Raw genomic sequence first — 25,237 nt, 5'->3', positions numbered from 1 at the left:
ATATTCGCGGTTAATCAACATTTCACCGTTCGCAAGTTATAGCACCACCGTGTCTGATCGATTATTAATTGGATATTAAATTACACGATATACTCTCTCGTGTTTATTTACTCGCAGTAGCCAATTCATAAATTGTTTCATGAAGGATATAAAATGCGTAAGAAACTTGTGTGGGCCTCCAGCTGAGAGAATCGGGCTTTTATCTATGAATTTGTTCAAACGAGATGTGTATTAATTATACTATATATATATATATATGTATGTATATATATTGATCTCTGTATATTATATGAGTTATATAAAGAAGAACATAAAATTTCTCTCTCTTCTGTCGATGCTACTTAATGTTAAATAAAATAAATATTAGACAAAGATTTTGTACAATAAATTTATAGCAATATAAGTAATAATGCTGTTAGTATAATGTAATTTTTAGGTATTGGATATATTCTATTATTTTAAATTTGTAAATATTATGTTTTAAATGAAAAAGCCCTATTTTAATTACTTTAATTACTTTAAATGAAAAAGTCCTATTTTAATTACTTTAAAATAACTTAGAGATATATCTATGTAATATATAACCCATTCAATATTAATATAAAACAAGAAATTGTAGCAATGTTTTTTTAATTGCAAAAACTTGAAATGAATTACTAATTGCTTTTTAGTGCGCTCCTTTGGTACTGAGGACCGAGAAACTCAACTTCCTGTGGCACCACAAAATCAAGTGTACGAGTACATCCTGTTTCGTGGATCTGACATCAAAGACATTAGAGTTGTCAATAATGTTAGTTCTATTCCCAATGATCCAGCTATTGTGCAGGTAATTATTTTATCAAATTTTTATATTTTTCACTTAGAAACTCTTAAATTTGACACAAACACAATATTTAAAAACAGTGAAATTAATTATATTATACACATTAATGTATTTTGTTCGTAGATGACAGTGCAGCCATCTATAGGTCAGCAATCATATCAACCGCAGCCCAGTTATGGCCATCCGATGATGGGCCAGATGGGCCCAATGGGTGGCCAATACGGAGCCCCCTACGGCATGGGTATGGGAGCCATGGGCCCAGTAATGGGAATGCAGACTGCAGCTAGAGATCCTCGCGGAACAATTAATAAACAGCAAAGTGAGTTGAGCTTGGGCTCCGCTGAACCCAATGCCATCTCTATCCCAAACTCACTGCCAACGGCCAATATCGACCCATTACCAAAAGATCAATCTCTGGAAGATGGTAAACTGTTTTTGCTATGAAATACCCCTTGCCTTGCTGGCATGCTTCTTGCTGCTCCTGCTTTGGTAATGCTTGTAAAGCTTTTTTCTATTGAGCTTTGTTCTATTAAAAACTGGCATAAAATATATGGGAATATACATGATGGTATTTTAACAGCATCATTTTACACCTATGATTAATTTTATAACAATGAAATTTAAACTATCTATTCTATTAATAAGAGCTCTTACATGCTATTATTTTTAGTATTTTGCAAGCTTCATACTTTTTGCACCCATCTATTCTTTATACATACATTTCACAATGTTAATTAAGTAAATATTGCTTTGCACTTTTACGCATGATATAATTTCTGTATTTTAAAATCTTAATATTTTGATAAATTAAAAAAAATATTTTTTACATTGGCTATTCAAAGCGTGCATATTGTAATTCAACTCTTACATTTTTAAGATCAATGCATGAAATTTTTTGCATATGCATTTTTAAATTTTATTCCACTTGTGCTTATATCATAACCAAAAACAAAATAGCAAGAACAGTAACAATGAACAACAGTAATTGTTAAAAAATCCTCGAGAGATTTCTTTTACATCATATATGTGAAACTTTTATAGACATATATATCCTTTTATTTAAAATTGGGAATGAAAGGTTTGTCTTTATTTTCTTATACTAAAGTTTTATGTTGAATTAGGAATGCTTACATCTTCGAGATCTGCTATGATTGCTCTCTTACGTTAGTAAAAATATACATTACTTGATGCATTTATTTTAAAATGACAGGTGTATTGGATCTCATCAGTGGTGGTTCTCGTTCTACCACTCCTACATCATCCTTACTCACAAGGAAAAGCCCAACCATGGATCAAGGTATTCAGGTAGGACATGAACAGCAATCGCAGCAGCAGAGTAGTAACATTGGAAAAATGAATGACAAGTCAAACATCAGAACCGTCCAACCGCCTCGTCGAGATCACGATAGGTACTTTGTAATTTTTACTTAAGAATTAATTGTTTTTGTGCTTTTATAGTGAAACGATAAAAGATTACTTTTAAGAGTAAGAGAGTTTTATTTGTTTAGAATTGATATTAGAAATATGATCGCATTTATAACTTTTTATATTTTATCTTCATTGTTTAGTGCTGGATTTTCTAATTGCAAATTAGAGAACGATTTCATATATACACATATATTTATTACTGTTATTATTAATATTATTTGATAAACAAATTTAAAACCACAGAATTTTAATATAAAATTTTTTGTATGTATAGTCACGGAAGTGCTAAGGCTAATATGGGCATGTCTCATTATAACGATGCAAAGAGGGACATGATGAAGCACGATGGCCATAACCAAGGTCATGGCCAAGGTGGTCGAGGTAACCGCGGTCATCATCCCCAAGGTGGTTGGGTGAATCGCGGCAATATGAGAGGTAGAGGAGGAGGTAGAGGACGCGGTAATTTCCGTACGATTCAAGCAGGCAACGCTGGTGCCAAGCCTAAGAATACACTCAAATTTGACAATGACTATGATTTCGAGCAAGCCAACACTGAATTCGAAGAGTTGAGGTAAGACTAAAAATGTTTCATTGGATGTTGATTTCGCATGGTTACGTGCCGGATTCATTTCAAGTAATCATTGAAATGACCAATGTGGATACCATGCAAAAGTAAATCAATGCGAATTTAAAGCAATCGTACATAATATATGAATTGCTTACGCTTCGCATTAACATTGTATTATAAAATTACTTTTAATGATATAATAAAATATATTGTTTTTTATATATTTCAGATCGCAATTGGCAAAAACGAAGATCGATGGCACAGACAACGAGAAGAAAGACGACAGTGGGAATGAAACAGGCGCGGGTGAAGGTGAACCTGAGGAAGAACCAGAGATTGTTCACTATGATAAATCGAAGTCATTCTTTGATAATATTAGCTGTGAAGCTGTCGAAAGGAGTAAAGGGTATGTTATTAAAAATGTTCAGTGGATATAATTATTGTACAATTTAAAACAAATTAATACAACAGCATATTAACACACGCGTATACTTGTTTAAAGATTTATAAAAATAGATTGTAAAAAATTTGTTAAGAGTATTTGAATCCAAGTACCCCTAAGTTTATTTTAATCCAAATATAAATTTAATTTTCTCAACTTTAAAATTAATTCTTTGATATAACGAAATGACTGTTGCACGTTGGATTTTTTATATTATTTCTTCACTAGTATTTTTATGAAATATTTGACATGAATTTTTTTTAGGCGATTCCAACGCACGGATTGGAGAACGGAACGAAAGCTGAATTCGGAAACGTTTGGCGTAGCTTCCACGAGACGCGGAGGATTCCGCGGCCGTGGTTATTTCACTCGCGGAATGGGAAACATGTACAGAGGCAGCGGTGGTGGCAACCCCGGTTTCCGGGGTGGCTATCGAGGTAGCAGGGGCGGTAATCGAAAGCCTCCTAACCAACTACAGAATAATACGGTGAGTCAAAATCGCGCGACCAACGAACAGTCTGCCTCTCAATCGCAGACGAACGTTATTTAAATATAAAGGAAGAATGTAATTTGTCACCGGTACGGCGTAAAAGAGTATAAGTAATATGCCGCGGAGTATGAGCGATGCGCTGCTATATATAAGTATTGAACTATAGATTAAGATTTTTACGATATGTGGTCTACCGTTACGGACTGATTTGGGTTAGAATTTGGCAATCGAATAACAAAAGATACACGCGGCCGGCGTAATTGTAGATTATATTGTATAAGGAAGCGCGCTTTTTTTTTTCTTGCAAGCGCCGAACCGGTGGTTACGTGTGGAGTTAGATGACAAGAATCGCACATATGGACGTTTCTGGCGCATATGACTCTTTGCATCGATATTTTGCGACGAGATCGAAGAAGGTACTTTTAGAGACAAATTTTCTTATCGCTTAGTCGACAATGATCACGATGAGTTGGCGTCAAGAAAAAAAAAAAAATACATTTTCGTCAGGGAAGTAAAGTCAATTACAACTAGGATGTTGTTCCTTACCCTTCTTTTTTATATTGATACTTATTTGTGGATTCAGATATAAGAACATTTAAGGAAGAAAATTATGGGAGGGGAAATAGTCATAAGTTTTATTTAATTAGAAGTATGTGTCTATCGATAAAATTCTTAATCTGAAGCTACACTTTAAACAAATTAGTTTGTAGCTAGGAAAAATTGTACAATTCGATCGTGATCATTCTTCAGTCCGGTTTTCTCAAGACTTGACTATAAATAATTATGGAATGGCTTTATGATGATGGTGACTTGATGATACTGGTCGTTATGGAATAGCTGGTTTGTATCCGTATATCGGAAGTGGATGGTAACAGACGTGCATAAAAGTACTTTCTCATCAAAGTATGTAAAAATCGATTGTATCTAATTGCATTTGTCGAGAATAGAAATACTGTGAAATATATAGTACAAGGCAAATTTGGCGAAAAAAGATATCCTTTTATTTTGTTTTGTTTTTTCTTTTTTTTCTTTTGAGCATACGCAGACAAAATTCTTCAAGTGCTTAGCATGGAATTCATGTAAACATATAATTTTATTAAGATAGATGAATATATAATAAGTGGGAAAATGAGAGAAAACCAGTTTATATAGAATTTTTGTATTATTAAATTGGAAGCTTGCGGTCTGTTTATTCTTTCTTTGTAAGATCTGCGTCTAGAATTATGAAAGTTGTAAGCGTCAGTCGTATTGTTGTAAGTAGCTAAGTTCTAAATCATGTTACATTATTGTCATCGTGTTCTAAACTAAGGATTCCTCGATTGCTTTCGAATATATTGAGTATTTTCATTAAATGGAACTCTAAATCTACATTATATAATCAATGATAAATTATATTAAATTTATAATTTATAATGCCAATTAAAATCAATCATATCAACCGCAGCCCAGTTATGGCCATCCGATGATGGGCCAGATGGGCCCAATGGGTGGCCAATACGGAGCCCCCTACGGCATGGGTATGGGAGCCATGGGCCCAGTAATGGGAATGCAGACTGCAGCTAGAGATCCTCGCGGAACAATTAATAAACAGCAAAGTGAGTTGAGCTTGGGCTCCGCTGAACCCAATGCCATCTCTATCCCAAACTCACTGCCAACGGCCAATATCGACCCATTACCAAAAGATCAATCTCTGGAAGATGGTAAACTGTTTTTGCTATGAAATACCCCTTGCCTTGCTGGCATGCTTCTTGCTGCTCCTGCTTTGGTAATGCTTGTAAAGCTTTTTTCTATTGAGCTTTGTTCTATTAAAAACTGGCATAAAATATATGGGAATATACATGATGGTATTTTAACAGCATCATTTTACACCTATGATTAATTTTATAACAATGAAATTTAAACTATCTATTCTATTAATAAGAGCTCTTACATGCTATTATTTTTAGTATTTTGCAAGCTTCATACTTTTTGCACCCATCTATTCTTTATACATACATTTCACAATGTTAATTAAGTAAATATTGCTTTGCACTTTTACGCATGATATAATTTCTGTATTTTAAAATCTTAATATTTTGATAAATTAAAAAAAATATTTTTTACATTGGCTATTCAAAGCGTGCATATTGTAATTCAACTCTTACATTTTTAAGATCAATGCATGAAATTTTTTGCATATGCATTTTTAAATTTTATTCCACTTGTGCTTATATCATAACCAAAAACAAAATAGCAAGAACAGTAACAATGAACAACAGTAATTGTTAAAAAATCCTCGAGAGATTTCTTTTACATCATATATGTGAAACTTTTATAGACATATATATCCTTTTATTTAAAATTGGGAATGAAAGGTTTGTCTTTATTTTCTTATACTAAAGTTTTATGTTGAATTAGGAATGCTTACATCTTCGAGATCTGCTATGATTGCTCTCTTACGTTAGTAAAAATATACATTACTTGATGCATTTATTTTAAAATGACAGGTGTATTGGATCTCATCAGTGGTGGTTCTCGTTCTACCACTCCTACATCATCCTTACTCACAAGGAAAAGCCCAACCATGGATCAAGGTATTCAGGTAGGACATGAACAGCAATCGCAGCAGCAGAGTAGTAACATTGGAAAAATGAATGACAAGTCAAACATCAGAACCGTCCAACCGCCTCGTCGAGATCACGATAGGTACTTTGTAATTTTTACTTAAGAATTAATTGTTTTTGTGCTTTTATAGTGAAACGATAAAAGATTACTTTTAAGAGTAAGAGTTTTATTTGTTTAGAATTTTTTGATATTAGAAATATGATCGCATTTATAACTTTTTATATTTTATCTTCATTGTTTAGTGCTGGATTTTCTAATTGCAAATTAGAGAACGATTTCATATATACACATATATTTATTACTGTTATTATTAATATTATTTGATAAACAAATTTAAAACCACAGAATTTTAATATAAAATTTTTTGTATGTATAGTCACGGAAGTGCTAAGGCTAATATGGGCATGTCTCATTATAACGATGCAAAGAGGGACATGATGAAGCACGATGGCCATAACCAAGGTCATGGCCAAGGTGGTCGAGGTAACCGCGGTCATCATCCCCAAGGTGGTTGGGTGAATCGCGGCAATATGAGAGGTAGAGGAGGAGGTAGAGGACGCGGTAATTTCCGTACGATTCAAGCAGGCAACGCTGGTGCCAAGCCTAAGAATACACTCAAATTTGACAATGACTATGATTTCGAGCAAGCCAACACTGAATTCGAAGAGTTGAGGTAAGACTAAAAATGTTTCATTGGATGTTGATTTCGCATGGTTACGTGCCGGATTCATTTCAAGTAATCATTGAAATGACCAATGTGGATACCATGCAAAAGTAAATCAATGCGAATTTAAAGCAATCGTACATAATATATGAATTGCTTACGCTTCGCACTAACAATGTATTATAAAATTACTTTTAATGATATAATAAAATATATTGTTTTTTATATATTTCAGATCGCAATTGGCAAAAACGAAGATCGATGGCACAGACAACGAGAAGAAAGACGACAGTGGGAATGAAACAGGCGCGGGTGAAGGTGAACCTGAGGAAGAACCAGAGATTGTTCACTATGATAAATCGAAGTCATTCTTTGATAATATTAGCTGTGAAGCTGTCGAAAGGAGTAAAGGGTATGTTATTAAAAATGTTCAGTGGATATAATTATTGTACAATTTAAAACAAATTAATACAACAGCATATTAACACACGCGTATACTTGTTTAAAGATTTATAAAAATAGATTGTAAAAAATTTGTTAAGAGTATTTGAATCCAAGTACCCCTAAGTTTATTTTAATCCAAATATAAATTTAATTTTCTCAACTTTAAAATTAATTCTTTGATATAACGAAATGACTGTTGCACGTTGGATTTTTTATATTATTTCTTCACTAGTATTTTTATGAAATATTTGACATGAATTTTTTTTAGGCGATTCCAACGCACGGATTGGAGAACGGAACGAAAGCTGAATTCGGAAACGTTTGGCGTAGCTTCCACGAGACGCGGAGGATTCCGCGGCCGTGGTTATTTCACTCGCGGAATGGGAAACATGTACAGAGGCAGCGGTGGTGGCAACCCCGGTTTCCGGGGTGGCTATCGAGGTAGCAGGGGCGGTAATCGAAAGCCTCCTAACCAACTACAGAATAATACGGTGAGTCAAAATCGCGCGACCAACGAACAGTCTGCCTCTCAATCGCAGACGAACGTTATTTAAATATAAAGGAAGAATGTAATTTGTCACCGGTACGGCGTAAAAGAGTATAAGTAATATGCCGCGGAGTATGAGCGATGCGCTGCTATATATAAGTATTGAACTATAGATTAAGATTTTTACGATATGTGGTCTACCGTTACGGACTGATTTGGGTTAGAATTTGGCAATCGAATAACAAAAGATACACGCGGCCGGCGTAATTGTAGATTATATTGTATAAGGAAGCGCGCTTTTTTTTTTCTTGCAAGCGCCGAACCGGTGGTTACGTGTGGAGTTAGATGACAAGAATCGCACATATGGACGTTTCTGGCGCATATGACTCTTTGCATCGATATTTTGCGACGAGATCGAAGAAGGTACTTTTAGAGACAAATTTTCTTATCGCTTAGTCGACAATGATCACGATGAGTTGGCGTCAAGAAAAAAAAAAATACATTTTCGTCAGGGAAGTAAAGTCAATTACAACTAGGATGTTGTTCCTTACCCTTCTTTTTTATATTGATACTTATTTGTGGATTCAGATATAAGAACATTTAAGGAAGAAAATTATGGGAGGGGAAATAGTCATAAGTTTTATTTAATTAGAAGTATGTGTCTATCGATAAAATTCTTAATGAGAAAAATTCTTAATCTGAAGCTACACTTTAAACAAATTAGTTTGTAGCTAGGAAAAATTGTACAATTCGATCGTGATCATTCTTCAGTCCGGTTTTCTCAAGACTTGACTATAAATAATTATGGAATGGCTTTATGATGATGGTGACTTGATGATACTGGTCGTTATGGAATAGCTGGTTTGTATCCGTATATCGGAAGTGGATGGTAACAGACGTGCATAAAAGTACTTTCTCATCAAAGTATGTAAAAATCGATTGTATCTAATTGCATTTGTCGAGAATAGAAATACTGTGAAATATATAGTACAAGGCAAATTTGGCGAAAAAAGATATCCTTTTATTTTGTTTTGTTTTTTCTTTTTTTTCTTTTGAGCATACGCAGACAAAATTCTTCAAGTGCTTAGCATGGAATTCATGTAAACATATAATTTTATTAAGATAGATGAATATATAATAAGTGGGAAAATGAGAGAAAACCAGTTTATATAGAATTTTTGTATTATTAAATTGGAAGCTTGCGGTCTGTTTATTCTTTCTTTGTAAGATCTGCGTCTAGAATTATGAAAGTTGTAAGCGTCAGTCGTATTGTTGTAAGTAGCTAAGTTCTAAATCATGTTACATTATTGTCATCGTGTTCTAAACTAAGGATTCCTCGATTGCTTTCGAATATATTGAGTATTTTCATTAAATGGAACTCTAAACCTACATTATATAATCAATGATAAATTATATTAAATTTATAATTTATAATGCCAATTAAAATCAATGTTTTTCAAAGGTGCACACATTATTTATAATTATATCTTAAGTTATTATTTTGCCAATTATATATGTACATCTCTTTTTTTTCTCTGGTATTCTGATAATATACATACTTAGGAAGAAATTGGAGCACTTATATTCAAAATACATATATGTGGAGGAGAAACAACGTATTTAAATAATTATTTATGTTAAATAATGATCATACATGTATATTCAAGTAAAATCATAATTTCTTAATTGATTTTCTTTTTATACATTTATTCAAGCGTTCTAGTCTTGAAACAAGAACAATTTTCTGTATACATAAACGATGAACTGGGTTTGTATGCGTTAAGTGTAAAAATGAATCGTGGCAAAGATTTCCAAAGTGTTAAATGCATAAAGATAATTTTTGTCATTGTAATTCGATTGTAGTTGACTATTCACGCTTTCGAAGAATCCTTTTTGACACATGACGATACTGCGCGTAGAATTGTGTTAAATGGCGATACAAGTAAGACTAAAAGCATGATAATGTCCTTAAAAATATAAGACGTGGAAGAAACAGAATAAGAATATTATTTGCGACTATTATTTTTCTATGGCTCATATGGAGTCCAACTCATACAGATATTATATAAATACATACATAAACATACACACACATACACACATAACTTGAAATTTATATAACTGATAAGCAAATCTCCAATAAGCTATCAGAGGAAACGCAGAGTAAAATAAAACGAATCATAGGAAATATAAAACGAAATACGCAAATAGAAAATACAGTGGTGAGAAAATTTAACTTTTAAGTTTCATGCCTCGTGCATATGAAAGAAATAAAATATAATATACGCGAGAATGAATTTTTGTTTTGTACAGCGGATATATTGTGATTCCCGATGCTGAATAATATTGAAATGATGAAATAACACGTCGTCGTGTCATTTCCAATCTCCTACGCACTTTTTTTCCATAATACTCGAGTGTGAAATAAAACAATTTCGTGTTTCCTCAAGAAGTTGTAATGTCGAAAAAATATTACTGTAAAATATTCATGCAGATTCTTTTTCTTGTGATTCCTCTTCGATGAATGCAAACGTGAGAGTTTCACGAATTTAAATGCCGGATTACGTAAATTTAAATGAGCGATTTGGGATGTAAAAGATAAGTGTTGTGCGGTTTCCAAAAAAGAGATGTACTTGGATGTAAATAGAATTATATAACGTCTTTAATATATAGGACCCTAACGTATGTTAAATACAAGGCTATCGTGTGCTTGATGCTACTGAAATGCGCTGCGTATTATACACGATGTGATTAGAATGTGCGTAAAAAATTGCGTCTTCCACGCGCTACATCCAGTGTTTTTTTAAATGCTTGATAAGCGAATGCTAACTACAGTGATTTATTATCGTCCTTCCGTAGATTAACAAGTCGCGTTAGTTTATCGCGATTCGAACATACCGGGAGCAATTATGTTTTTCTATTTCTGTCCTATGTTTTGTTTTTAAATGGCGAATTTAAATCGCTCGAAAGTGATTATCGCATACTGTACTAATGTGCATATGCAAACTATCAAATTTTTAGCATCAACGTAACCGAAATTCCCATATCATTCTTTCTATTTATAATGAATTTGGGAGTTTACAGCATAAGGAATCAAGGAATTAAGTGTAAAAATGCTAATGTAAACCTGTGAAATCTGCATAAGATTTTAAGTTCTCATTTCTATATATCGATATATCATTTTTTTAAATCATTTATTATAAATTTTTTTATTACAAAAATATCTACATACAATCGGAAGTTTCGATTAAAAAGATAAATTCAGATATGTATGCAATATGTTAGAAAATTATGAACTACTTATGAAATATGGACCAGCGCACGAGTTCAGCCAGATGGCAGAAAATGCGCATAGAACTTGTTAATATAAAAAATAATCTACGGAGGATACGTGATATAATCGCGAAAGAACAGATTTTTTGCGAAATATCACAACTTTTCGCTTTAAAACTGCATTTCGTCCCTTTCGCGCTCCGGTTATATTTGTGCGTAAAATGTCTTCGTACGAAGTCTCTTCGATTGACAACGCGTCTGCCACATAGACGTTGGGCGAAAAGATTTTCAGCGCTGAGTAGAACGAGAGAGATTACGGTCGAACCCGCCAAGGTGGTCGAGGTAACCGCGGTCATCATCCCCAAGGTGGTTGGGTGAATCGCGGCAATATGAGAGGTAGAGGAGGAGGTAGAGGACGCGGTAATTTCCGTACGATTCAAGCAGGCAACGCTGGTGCCAAGCCTAAGAATACACTCAAATTTGACAATGACTATGATTTCGAGCAAGCCAACACTGAATTCGAAGAGTTGAGGTAAGACTAAAAATGTTTCATTGGATGTTGATTTCGCATGGTTACGTGCCGGATTCATTTCAAGTAATCATTGAAATGACCAATGTGGATACCATGCAAAAGTAAATCAATGCGAATTTAAAGCAATCGTACATAATATATGAATTGCTTACGCTTCGCATTAACATTGTATTATAAAATTACTTTTAATGATATAATAAAATATATTGTTTTTTATATATTTCAGATCGCAATTGGCAAAAACGAAGATCGATGGCACAGACAACGAGAAGAAAGACGACAGTGGGAATGAAACAGGCGCGGGTGAAGGTGAACCTGAGGAAGAACCAGAGATTGTTCACTATGATAAATCGAAGTCATTCTTTGATAATATTAGCTGTGAAGCTGTCGAAAGGAGTAAAGGGTATGTTATTAAAAATGTTCAGTGGATATAATTATTGTACAATTTAAAACAAATTAATACAACAGCATATTAACACACGCGTATACTTGTTTAAAGATTTATAAAAATAGATTGTAAAAAATTTGTTAAGAGTATTTGAATCCAAGTACCCCTAAGTTTATTTTAATCCAAATATAAATTTAATTTTCTCAACTTTAAAATTAATTCTTTGATATAACGAAATGACTGTTGCACGTTGGATTTTTTATATTATTTCTTCACTAGTATTTTTATGAAATATTTGACATGAATTTTTTTTAGGCGATTCCAACGCACGGATTGGAGAACGGAACGAAAGCTGAATTCGGAAACGTTTGGCGTAGCTTCCACGAGACGCGGAGGATTCCGCGGCCGTGGTTATTTCACTCGCGGAATGGGAAACATGTACAGAGGCAGCGGTGGTGGCAACCCCGGTTTCCGGGGTGGCTATCGAGGTAGCAGGGGCGGTAATCGAAAGCCTCCTAACCAACTACAGAATAATACGGTGAGTCAAAATCGCGCGACCAACGAACAGTCTGCCTCTCAATCGCAGACGAACGTTATTTAAATATAAAGGAAGAATGTAATTTGTCACCGGTACGGCGTAAAAGAGTATAAGTAATATGCCGCGGAGTATGAGCGATGCGCTGCTATATATAAGTATTGAACTATAGATTAAGATTTTTACGATATGTGGTCTACCGTTACGGACTGATTTGGGTTAGAATTTGGCAATCGAATAACAAAAGATACACGCGGCCGGCGTAATTGTAGATTATATTGTATAAGGAAGCGCGCTTTTTTTTTTCTTGCAAGCGCCGAACCGGTGGTTACGTGTGGAGTTAGATGACAAGAATCGCACATATGGACGTTTCTGGCGCATATGACTCTTTGCATCGATATTTTGCGACGAGATCGAAGAAGGTACTTTTAGAGACAAATTTTCTTATCGCTTAGTCGACAATGATCACGATGAGTTGGCGTCAAGAAAAAAAAAAATACATTTTCGTCAGGGAAGTAAAGTCAATTACAACTAGGATGTTGTTCCTTACCCTTCTTTTTTATATTGATACTTATTTGTGGATTCAGATATAAGAACATTTAAGGAAGAAAATTATGGGAGGGGAAATAGTCATAAGTTTTATTTAATTAGAAGTATGTGTCTATCGATAAAATTCTTAATGAGAAAAATTCTTAATCTGAAGCTACACTTTAAACAAATTAGTTTGTAGCTAGGAAAAATTGTACAATTCGATCGTGATCATTCTTCAGTCCGGTTTTCTCAAGACTTGACTATAAATAATTATGGAATGGCTTTATGATGATGGTGACTTGATGATACTGGTCGTTATGGAATAGCTGGTTTGTATCCGTATATCGGAAGTGGATGGTAACAGACGTGCATAAAAGTACTTTCTCATCAAAGTATGTAAAAATCGATTGTATCTAATTGCATTTGTCGAGAATAGAAATACTGTGAAATATATAGTACAAGGCAAATTTGGCGAAAAAAGATATCCTTTTATTTTGTTTTGTTTTTTCTTTTTTTTCTTTTGAGCATACGCAGACAAAATTCTTCAAGTGCTTAGCATGGAATTCATGTAAACATATAATTTTATTAAGATAGATGAATATATAATAAGTGGGAAAATGAGAGAAAACCAGTTTATATAGAATTTTTGTATTATTAAATTGGAAGCTTGCGGTCTGTTTATTCTTTCTTTGTAAGATCTGCGTCTAGAATTATGAAAGTTGTAAGCGTCAGTCGTATTGTTGTAAGTAGCTAAGTTCTAAATCATGTTACATTATTGTCATCGTGTTCTAAACTAAGGATTCCTCGATTGCTTTCGAATATATTGAGTATTTTCATTAAATGGAACTCTAAACCTACATTATATAATCAATGATAAATTATATTAAATTTATAATTTATAATGCCAATTAAAATCAATGTTTTTCAAAGGTGCACACATTATTTATAATTATATCTTAAGTTATTATTTTGCCAATTATATATGTACATCTCTTTTTTTTCTCTGGTATTCTGATAATATACATACTTAGGAAGAAATTGGAGCACTTATATTCAAAATACATATATGTGGAGGAGAAACAACGTATTTAAATAATTATTTATGTTAAATAATGATCATACATGTATATTCAAGTAAAATCATAATTTCTTAATTGATTTTCTTTTTATACATTTATTCAAGCGTTCTAGTCTTGAAACAAGAACAATTTTCTGTATACATAAACGATGAACTGGGTTTGTATGCGTTAAGTGTAAAAATGAATCGTGGCAAAGATTTCCAAAGTGTTAAATGCATAAAGATAATTTTTGTCATTGTAATTCGATTGTAGTTGACTATTCACGCTTTCGAAGAATCCTTTTTGACACATGACGATACTGCGCGTAGAATTGTGTTAAATGGCGATACAAGTAAGACTAAAAGCATGATAATGTCCTTAAAAATATAAGACGTGGAAGAAACAGAATAAGAATATTATTTGCGACTATTATTTTTCTATGGCTCATATGGAGTCCAACTCATACAGATATTATATAAATACATACATAAACATACACACACATACACACATAACTTGAAATTTATATAACTGATAAGCAAATCTCCAATAAGCTATCAGAGGAAACGCAGAGTAAAATAAAACGAATCATAGGAAATATAAAACGAAATACGCAAATAGAAAATACAGTGGTGAGAAAATTTAACTTTTAAGTTTCATGCCTCGTGCATATGAAAGAAATAAAATATAATATACGCGAGAATGAATTTTTGTTTTGTACAGCGGATATATTGTGATTCCCGATGCTGAATAATATTGAAATGATGAAATAACACGTCGTCGTGTCATTTCCAATCTCCTACGCACTTTTTTTCCATAATACTCGAGTGTGAAATAAAACAATTTCGTGTTTCCTCAAGAAGTTGTAATGTCGAAAAAATATTACTGTAAAATATTCATGCAGATTCTTTTTCTTGTGATTCCTCTTCGATGAATGCAAACGTGAGAGTTTCACGAATTTAAATGCCGGATTACGTAAATTTAAATGAGCGATTTGGGATGTAAAAGATAAGTGTTGTGCGGTTTCCAAAAAAGAGATGTACTTGGATGTAAATAGAATTATATAACGTCTTTAATATATAGGACCCTAACGTATGTTAAATACAAGGCTATCGTGTGCTTGATGCTACTGAAATGCGCTGCGTATTATACACGATGTGATTAGAATGTGCGTAAAAAATTGCGTCTTCCACGCGCTACATCCAGTGTTTTTTTAAATGCTTGATAAGCGAATGCTAACTACAGTGATTTATTATCGTCCTTCCGTAGATTAACAGGTCGCGTTAGTTTATCGCGATTCGAACATACCGGGAGCAATTATGTTTTTCTATTTCTGTCCTATGTTTTGTTTTTAAATGGCGAATTTAAATCGCTCGAAAGTGATTATCGCATACTGTACTAATGTGCATATGCAAACTATCAAATTTTTAGCATCAACGTAACCGAAATTCCCATATCATTCTTTCTATTTATAATGAATTTGGGAGTTTACAGCATAAGGAATCAAGGAATTAAGTGTAAAAATGCTAATGTAAACCTGTGAAATCTGCATAAGATTTTAAGTTCTCATTTCTATATATCGATATATCATTTTTTTAAATCATTTATTATAAATTTTTTTATTACAAAAATATCTACATACAATCGGAAGTTTCGATTAAAAAGATAAATTCAGATATGTATGCAATATGTTAGAAAATTATGAACTACTTATGAAATATGGACCAGCGCACGAGTTCAGCCAGATGGCAGAAAATGCGCATAGAACTTGTTAATATAAAAAATAATCTACGGAGGATACGTGATATAATCGCGAAAGAACAGATTTTTTGCGAAATATCACAACTTTTCGCTTTAAAACTGCATTTCGTCCCTTTCGCGCTCCGGTTATATTTGTGCGTAAAATGTCTTCATACGCGAAGTCTCTTCGATTGACAACGCGTCTGCCACGTAGACGTTGGGCGAAAAGATTTTCAGCGCTGAGTAGAACGAGAGAGATTACGGTCGAACCCTTGTTTAATTATCAGCGTGCGTTCAGGCGCAGCTCATCAGGCCTGTTCTACTGTTGTCGCAGACTTCCCTTATCATGCGACCTTTCACGACCTTAATGTCGACGTGTGAAAAGTTGTTCTTGTAATAACGGCGTAGTGTTTGCGGATTCGGCACGTAAATCTCGTAAGGCGCTCTGCCGTTCTCGATGACCCAAATACTGCCGGATTCGCCGATCCTCAATATCGTCATTAAACCCTGCGCGACTACATAAGGTCTGTAAAAATAACACGATTAAATAGCAAAACATCGAGAAATTTATCTCCCGAGTTAGTGATTACACGTAACCACCGAAGGAGAAAAATGTAACGTTTCACTACAGGGTCGGATTTACAAGCTAAACGCGAGCTGCATTTTAAACAGCTACAGCTTCTTCAGTTATGCGAGGAATGTCAGGTCTCGGAAATCACGGGAGCTTAGAGAAGAACACTTGTAAATAATTTATTTGCGATTAAAATAATTACGCAGCGAATATAAATCCGGCATTCTTATCTGGCTGATTCATCTATCATGTTGTAAAGACAATAGCAATGGTATGACTTACGTCTGTATCGAGAATTGTTCAAGATTTTTGACGAAATCCGCCTTCATGACTCTGGAGAGCAGTTTGTTGGGGCTATCTACCGTCAGGGCGGTTTCCGTCAGTCCTGGACACAAAGTTATCACGGTAACACCAGTCTTCTCGTAATAACAAGGATCCTGTCAAGAAGCATAATGGAAAATTCGTGAATGATAAAAATTGAAGACTTCGATATTTCTTATAATTTAAAAGAACACTAACATATATGGTAGCATAAATTTGTCAGAGAGAAATTTTATACAAATAACCATTTACGTAGTACTTGCTTAAATAATCGAAACACTTATAACTGTGTTTAATTATTTATATATATAATTACCGAAAGAGATTCCGATAAACCAATGACGGCGTGTTTGGTGGCAATATAAACCGGAAGCTGAGCCGTGTTTCGAATATCCGTGTGTTGGCTCACATTCACCAAGACACCACCGTGACCACCCGTATCTCTACTCATGTATTTCATAGCTAACATCGCAGTGCTGATCATGCCACCCTATAATGAGACCAATATATTATATTAGGATTTAAATTTATATTAAGACATCTTCGATTTTTATTATTACTCTTATTAATAACGTTTACTTTCTAATTTTTTTTTTATATTTGCTTATGCGCAATGTGCTTACAAAATCATTTCACAGCAACAATCTCGAAGAGCTGATTGAAATATGTAAAAATATAAGGTATTCAAGGTCTTAGAAAAATATCGTAAGAGCACACAGGGTAAGGAAATGATAAAATTAAAAAATTATCATTAATGACATTAATAAATTACTAATAAATCAATAGATTGTTATTAATGATACTCACAATATTCACCGCGATTTCCTTTTCCCATCTTCGTTCGTCCAAAACTCCGGCGTTGTTTATCACGATGTCAATGCTTCCCAACAACGAAGATGCTTCTTCGAAAGCGTCTACAAATTGATATGGTAAATCCAAAATAAGATAATGGTACTCGATGGGAGGTTGAGCGATTATAATGTTGAATAAACATCTGTACGTGATTTCGGAATGTTGCTTCATACTTACCAATCATTTGCTTGTGATTAGATACGTCGGCGTGTATAAAATACACCTTTTTTTCGCCGCAAGATTTTTCGATACCGAGTGCGATCCGTTTGCCGGTTTCAATATCGATGTCCAATATAATTATTTTCTGAAACAAATACGAGTTAAAAATTATAACAACGTCAATGATATCGATACTTTATAATATATATAGAAAAGAGAGAGAGAGAGAATCTTTCTCCCAACGTCATTTTATAGATTTAATAAGAAGAAAAGGAATATATTTTATATTTATCGTTAGATGTGATAAAAGATCATTTTTTATAATTTATACAGAATAATATTAATTGTTCTAATTTATAAATAGATACACATTTATAACGAAAAGTTTAAATCTTATTTAAACAACAGATTATATATATGAGAGAGATTTCACATATATATATATTATAAATTTTTTCATAGAATTATTTATATATGAAATTATTTTTGTATGTATTTTTATAGATACAATTTTGTTTAATTTTTATGTAATTGATAGTTATTATTTTAATCGTTAAACTTACATTTGCTCCGTGCTTTAAAAAATGATTGAGGAAAGCGTGACCCAATCCTGCTGCACCGCCAGTTATTAGAATATTTTTTCCAGAAACAATGCAATTGATTGCTTCTATTTCCTTCGCCCTTTCAGATGCCGATGAACGTCGGCGGGATGATCTCGGACTTGGATCTGTAATATAAAATTTGCTCAATAAATAGAAAAGAAAATTTATTTTACATTGAAAGAATCATAGTATATTTTGATGATATTGATTTATGTTGTTTAAAATTATATTGCATTTATGTTTATTATTATTTATATGAAATTAAATGTGAAATCCATTAAAAAAAGAGAAAGTACAAAAAGACAAATTCACACTTTTTAGCAATGATTTATTTATTATTTGATGTATCATATATTGAATAATTATCCATTGATTTATATGTCCAGATTACATACCTGGTGAAAAAAAACGGAATATTTAATTGAATCTTGTCAATCCGAATTCTTACCGTAAGAATTTTTTTCTAAGATTTGAGATATTTATTAAATGCAATAACTTTTCGTATTTTCATTCATTTATAAATCTCATTAATGAAATACTAGCAAATATATAGCAAAACATTTAACAAAATTTCCAAATGTCAATATCTGATTCTTTCATTAAAACTTTTTAATACTTAATAAACTTTTTTCACGCGCGCTGAAAATTTCTTGCGTTTTAGCTATCCAAAAGAACACTCTGTTGAAAACAGATCTGTTGTATTGCATTTTTTCAATAAATATCACATAATTTTTGTGCGATTTTACAATACATCTCGAATATCTAAAGAATTTCACAGAATTCAAAAAACCATTTTTTAAATTGCACATTTTTCACATCGAGGCACTTTATCGAATCACAAAGTGACTTCAGAATACGACAGATATGTGTTTCATAAAAAGACCGAACCTACCCATTTCCTTTTCCATTTCAATTTCCTTTTAAACGAAACTGTTATGAATATTTTAAAGATAGGCACAGCCAACTTTCGGAGAACTTAGTTTGAAATAAAGTTGAAGCGAGAGGAATCGAGAGCTCGTGCTAATACGTACGTTTTGACTGAACTTGGAAACGGTCCTTCAAGTATTTATATACAGTAAGCAGCGATGTGGGATTCCACGATACCGCGACTTCATCGCGAGTTTCGTCGTGGCGGGGATGTTCAGATGGACTTTGGATTAATGCATCGATCGAACGATTACGATCTCTCAAAAAGAAAAATTTTTTATTTTCTCATAAAAAGTCTATATCCTTAATGATTTCAGAAACTTAAGAATCGACTATCTCTTATCCTGCGTTAGACTCATATACTCTTATTCGACAAAAGTGTTTGAATGTATATTTTAGAATGATCGGTTATATAAAAAATGTTAGATTCATTATTAGATTAATAGATGATTATAAGATGAAATAAGAAAAAAATATGATGGTCATTTACCGTGAATAGTTTATTAGCAAACTTATGTAATTTTATATCCTTGTGCAATTGTAAATTTTGAATCTAGAACGAAATAGACATCAAAATATTAAATTTAGCAAGTTTAATTCTAATTTTTATATATTATTACATAATTATATTATATATCTTTATTTATTTATATTTAATCTTTATATTAATATACAAGACATCTGCTAAAGCCATCGGATCTCTTCTTTATTTTTTCTGACCAATTTATTAAATATATATGTATAAGAGTTTAAGAAGAAGGCAACGCGATAGAAGAAGCTGATGATCGCTGCGTTCCTGCAATATTTTCAAATTATCTGGCGTTTATTGTCAATCACTCGTATGGGTGAACTTTAGAAATAACGCACTCGGTGCAGTCGTGTGGCACAAAACGGCGATAAAAGCTTGACGTGCGCACAGCTCGCGCTCGCTACGTCTTATCAATAGAAAAAATGCACTTAACGTTCGGTCGGCGTCGCGCCGACGATAAATTAGCGAAGGATACGCGCGGAGGAATCAGCCTCGAGCAGATACCAGTAACCGGCACGAGTCGGTTCTGATCGAACTTTACTCCGAACCGGGACAAAAGTAATTTCTCTTTTATGATTTTTGCTTACTTATCGTATTATGTATATTCGTTTGCGCATAGTAAACGTGCGAGATCCTTTATGTGCGTTTATGCGTTCATATTACTTTATCTGCATCGATTCGGAGGTGCACCAGTTCACGGATACGTTCATGCACGCGTAAGATTATAGTTTATTTGCCAAGCAATTAATATCTGGTCGTACTTTATAACTAGTAACTATTTTGTAGAATATTATTCATATATTATTATTGTTAAATTTTATTTTTTAATTTTATTACGCAGTGGCAGATTTAAATTTGTGTGGCCTGAAAAAATATTTTACATCAATCCATTACTTTTTTTATTATCGCAATATATTTATTTGTTGCCTCTCTTTCATGAATGTAATATGAATATAAAGAGGAAAAAAGAAATTACATACTTTTAGATGCGCGCGTATATATAAAATTTTATATATAGCTTATATATATATTATAAAGTAAAGTAAACTGAGTAATCATTTTACTTAGCAATAGAATAATATTTTTCTGTGTGTATGCATCATATTCTACAACTCACCAAATTAATATAAATTATTATTCCTACAAAACATTATTATTAATAATATTATTATTAACATATGTATTATTATTAATATATATATTTTACATCCATGCTTGGTTCTAAAAAGTGAGAAAGATGAAATGTATAAAAAGTTGTGTGAATAAGATAGAGAGAGATATATAACAAACTTTTATTTATTTTATTATTATATATATTAAGCATTTGTTACAAATATTTTACATTATATATTATAATTTAAATTAATAATAGATTTATCAAATAAGATCTTTCACAAAAACAAAAACTATAATATATTGATATTATTTGTTATACGATTGACGTATGGAATATTTAATCTCCGATCAACTTCGTATTAATTTTCCTTCATGTCGACTTCGGTTTTCTTCTGCGGCAAAGTGTCGGGAAGCTGCACCTCGTAAACCGGTTTTCCTTCCTCGTTAATCCACACGCTGCCGTTTTGCGCGCAACGGACTACATATATCAATCCATGAGCGACGCTCTCCACCCTATTGACAGATTTTATTTTTACATTTTATACAAATTTCGAGAGCTTACAAAAAAAATATGGATTAACGGTAATCTTACCTCTGCGGTTGATACTTCTGTAAAATGTCAGCGCTAGAAATACCTTGCGGTAGATCTTCTAAGACTGGTGTACCAGTTAAACCAGGGCACAGAACAATTACTTTTACATTGGTTCTGTCATAGTGATAAGGTTGCTGTAAGTTAAAAATATTAGATTAGGCTGACTTATTAGACGAGAATCACTTTTTTTTTTTTTAAAGAAGAGATCTCTTGCTAGAAGAACAATAGAAAACAAAACAGAAAATAATTGTCACTCATTTATATTGTTGAAATATCATACGCACACATATATATTTTGACTTTTGCAAAAAATTTATTTCTATATATTTAAAAAATTTAATATGTTTTTTTCTCTATTAATTTCTTATTTTTTAATTTTTTTGTTATAATAGATTTTTACGGTATATTTTGTCATGTAAATACTTACTGCAAAAGACCGGCTGAAACTAACTATGGCGTGTTTCGTAGCAGAATATACCGGAAGCTGAGATACTGCTCTTAATCCGGCAGTGGACGAAATATTTACGATGGCACCGCCTTTGCCTCCAGAGTCCTTCCGCATTTGTTGAATTCCCAGAAGAGTCCCACGAATTACTGTTGTCTGTAATAATATAAAAAAGATTAATATTTCAAAAAATCTTTTGTTTTACTTAAGATTACTTTATTACGCGGCTTTACTTAAAATTAAAACACAATTAGTCACATTTAACATTTCGTAACATTTTGCATTGATAAATTTTTCTTTTAAAGTGCGTTGATAAATTTTTCTTTTAAAGAAAAGATTATTCTAGCAAAAAATATTTCGTAAACTCTTGTATAAATTTGAAGTCAATTTTCTTAAACTCAATGCAATAAATGCGAAATTAAAACAATATATTAAAAATAAAACTTACCACATTAATATCGATAGCTTTGGAAAAATCAATTTCGTTTATCACGTCAACATTATTTATTAAAATGTCTAGCCCACCGAGAATGTTGATTGCCTCTTTAAACGTGACTGCAATATTAAGTAAGCAAGTTTCAATTTTATACAGATAGATAACAAACACATGGAAAAGTTATAAGCGTAAATAAATTTGATTTTTACAGATTATTTATATACGCGCAAGTAATTAATTTGCGTATTAATAAAGTATATTAACGAAGACTGTGTGATTTGGAAATATTGGAAATAAAGTACGCTAGATAAGAAAAATTATCTAAGCATATATTCTTTATAGTAAATATTTTATTTTTGCTGATATATATATATATATATATATGTACTTACTGTTAAATTCGGAATTATTCGTCACATCGCAATGCAAAAATACAGCACGTTTGCGGCCAAACTCATTATTCAAATTCTTTACAGCTTGTTCTCCGGGAGATTGCCGAATATCGATCAAAGCTATAATCTAAAAATATTTACGTTCCTATTATATAAAATGATTTACATCCATTTCTCATGAATATTTCAGAATTATTATGTGCCGCGTGATTTACATTTCACTGATTGGAAGAACTTTTATTTTTTGTTTATTAATAGCAAACTTTATCTTGTAAATGCGAATAACATTATTTATATTTTTTAATGATAAACATTTTCGTTTATTTATATCTAAATTATGTAGATTAATATTACAACAGTGAAGCTTTTCGTATTTTATATTTTTCTGCGCTTTTCGCAAATTGAAGATTTATTTCAAAACTATTAACTAATAATAATAAATTATTAGGCAATTTATTAGATAATACAAATATTTTTAATTTGATGTATGTGTATGTAATTGTTTGTATCTAAATACGATATTTCTCCTTCTATTTCTCTTTCTATTAATTTATAAATCGTACTAAATAAGATAAGTAAGAGATATAAAATGAAGTAAATAATATTTATCGAGCACAAACAAAATTTTTATGTTTTCCTACATTTATAACCAAAGATAAAGGCATAATTTATCAAAATGAAAGTAATAATATAATACCACAAATTACAGGCTGAAAAACTATGTTTGGCGTTTAACCACGCTGGCGTTTAACCACGCTTTATTAATCTTTACAACAACTGATGACTTTCATTGATAAAGAAAGAAGATAAAACAAAACATGCATATGTAAAACCGTTGCGATGAATCTAATATAGAATATTATTGAGAGTAAAAAAAAATGTATAATGATGTGTGGAAGGAGTTATTATTAAATAATATTGAATTATATATTAATACACGGATACAAGATTAATATCACACGTGTATAATCTCATAATCATTAAATAATAACGTACCAAGGCGCCATTCCGCAGCAGCTCTTTGCTAAATGTCAGACCCAAATCATTTGTCGCTCCAGTCACTATAACCCGTTTATCCTTGATCTGCATCTTTCCTTCAATTTTATCAGCTACTGGATTTTTTCTGAATTTACTCTTCACTTATAAAAGAACTCGATACTTTAAAACTATCAACTTTTGTTCGCGATTTTTATGTCGAAGGAATTTTACGTGAAACGATTAATCGCACGTAATCGACAAGCAGAGATGTTTCTTTGGATGCTGTGATCACCAGCTGAGAATCTTCGGTTAGTCTGAGAACCTCCTTGAACTGATATAGAAGAATCCACTGTTTTCGTTTGACGATCTTTGACCTCGCGATCTGTGTATGACGTTCGATTTGTCAGGGTCTCTTCTCGCGCGAGATCCGTGTTATCCGCGGAGGCAACATTGTATCAAGTGTCATCTCCCGATTGTTTAATTAAGATTGCTATTATTCACATTGCATTTGAAAAGATTTTTTAAGATTTTTTAGAAAACCAGTAAAGTAACTGTGTGAATTAAACCTTAGATCTGTGTATATTTTTATGAAAAATAAGAGAAAGTCGATAATAAAATTGAACAGTTAATACTTTAAATAAAATACTGCGCACATTTTTAATGTTTATTAATCTTTAAGATCACACCGCAGTATGCTTTTTGTGAAAATAAACAAATATTCGATTTGACTCTACTTCCTTCTATCTTTTTCAAAAAACTTAAAATCAATCTTTTATTTGAAATTTTTTTGTGTGATAGTGGAGTACTTGGTATAAACATACTAATGATAAAATCGATGATAACTTGAATACTTTTATTATCATTAACGGGAATGACTGATTATATAAAACCGAGAAAACAAAGTGTGTCGAAAATGAACTGTAGATTGAGATATCGGAATGCATCTAATAACTAAAAAAAAAAAAACATTATTATTTTAGTAGTAAAAATATAAAATTAATATATTAACAGAATAATAATAAATATAAAAATCTAAAAAGAAGGAAAATTGTATATGTTTTTTCGAACTAGAAATTTCTTTATAACTAAAATTAAAATGAAACAATAACTCTTCTTTACTTTTGGCAAAAATGCACAAGCTTAATTATGCAATTAGATAATTGCAAAAATAATATAATATTAATACATTGATCCAAATTATTTGCATAGTATAACTATGGTATCTTTATGGTATCCTTATTTTTTTTACATTTGCAAATGTAAGAATCAATAAAAGTCCAATACTTTTAGAGGAAGATCTCAAATTTTTG

The 25,237-nt window shown here is 32.1% G+C and overlaps 3 protein-coding genes across 4 annotated transcripts in view; 2 read left to right on the top strand and 1 right to left on the bottom strand.

The window, feature by feature from the left end:
* Nucleotides 1-4,802, top strand: part of LOC115240816 (protein LSM14 homolog A) — a 6,843-nt gene extending 2,041 nt beyond the window's left edge. The window contains exons 2-7 of one of the 2 annotated variants that reach the window (XM_029816191.1): nucleotides 672-826; nucleotides 947-1,247; nucleotides 2,034-2,232; nucleotides 2,526-2,822; nucleotides 3,049-3,225; nucleotides 3,526-4,802. In XM_029816191.1, coding sequence (XP_029672051.1) covers nucleotides 672-826; nucleotides 947-1,247; nucleotides 2,034-2,232; nucleotides 2,526-2,822; nucleotides 3,049-3,225; nucleotides 3,526-3,811 — 1,415 coding nt within the window. In that variant the 3' untranslated portion in view covers nucleotides 3,812-4,802. The remainder of the gene's footprint in view (nucleotides 1-671; nucleotides 827-946; nucleotides 1,248-2,033; nucleotides 2,233-2,525; nucleotides 2,823-3,048; nucleotides 3,226-3,525) is intronic. The other variant, XM_029816192.1, reaches the window with a different exon arrangement.
* Nucleotides 4,803-5,174: 372 nt separating this feature from the next.
* On the top strand, nucleotides 5,175-15,164 carry LOC115240792 (the record flags this gene model as incomplete). Its single annotated transcript, XM_029816154.1, has 9 exons — nucleotides 5,175-5,451; nucleotides 6,238-6,436; nucleotides 6,732-7,028; nucleotides 7,255-7,431; nucleotides 7,732-8,014; nucleotides 9,814-9,892; nucleotides 11,557-11,755; nucleotides 11,982-12,158; nucleotides 12,459-15,164. Coding segments are annotated over 9 exons (1,974 nt in total), but the record flags the coding sequence as incomplete, so codon positions are not given.
* Nucleotides 8,498-24,500, bottom strand: LOC115240791 (peroxisomal hydratase-dehydrogenase-epimerase-like). Its single transcript, XM_029816153.1, has 15 exons — nucleotides 23,946-24,500; nucleotides 22,950-23,076; nucleotides 22,570-22,676; nucleotides 22,104-22,277; nucleotides 21,677-21,810; nucleotides 21,446-21,597; nucleotides 20,806-20,832; nucleotides 19,544-19,723; nucleotides 18,474-18,637; nucleotides 17,929-18,055; nucleotides 17,707-17,813; nucleotides 17,216-17,389; nucleotides 16,861-17,015; nucleotides 16,278-16,533; nucleotides 8,498-11,548 (listed from the first exon to the last, which is right to left on the bottom strand). Exons 1-14 carry the CDS (start codon nucleotides 24,036-24,038, stop codon nucleotides 16,302-16,304), a joined length of 1,953 nt encoding a protein of 650 aa, XP_029672013.1. The 5' UTR covers nucleotides 24,039-24,500; the 3' UTR covers nucleotides 8,498-11,548; nucleotides 16,278-16,301.
* Nucleotides 24,501-25,237: the final 737 nt, after the last annotated feature.

This window comes from Formica exsecta, unplaced genomic scaffold (genome assembly GCF_003651465.1).
Source record: "Formica exsecta isolate Colony F162 unplaced genomic scaffold, ASM365146v1 scaffold451, whole genome shotgun sequence".
Lineage (NCBI taxonomy): Eukaryota > Metazoa > Arthropoda > Insecta > Hymenoptera > Formicidae > Formica > Formica exsecta.
Note: the sequence above shows the minus strand (reverse complement) of the source record. Positions and strands in the feature narration are given on the sequence as shown.

Excerpts from the sequence above, each read along its gene's own strand:
- LOC115240791 (XM_029816153.1), bottom strand. The coding sequence starts at position 24,038 with ATGCAGATCAAGGATAAACGGGTTATAGTGACTGGAGCGACAAATGAT. Across the intron at positions 22,278-22,569 it reads AAGCTATCGATATTAATGTG|ACAACAGTAATTCGTGGGAC; the intron begins GTAAGTTTTATT and ends ATATTATTACAG. Across the intron at positions 20,833-21,445 it reads AGTCGACATGAAGGAAAATT|GCCACACAAATTTAAATCTG; the intron begins AATACGAAGTTG and ends ATATTTTTTCAG.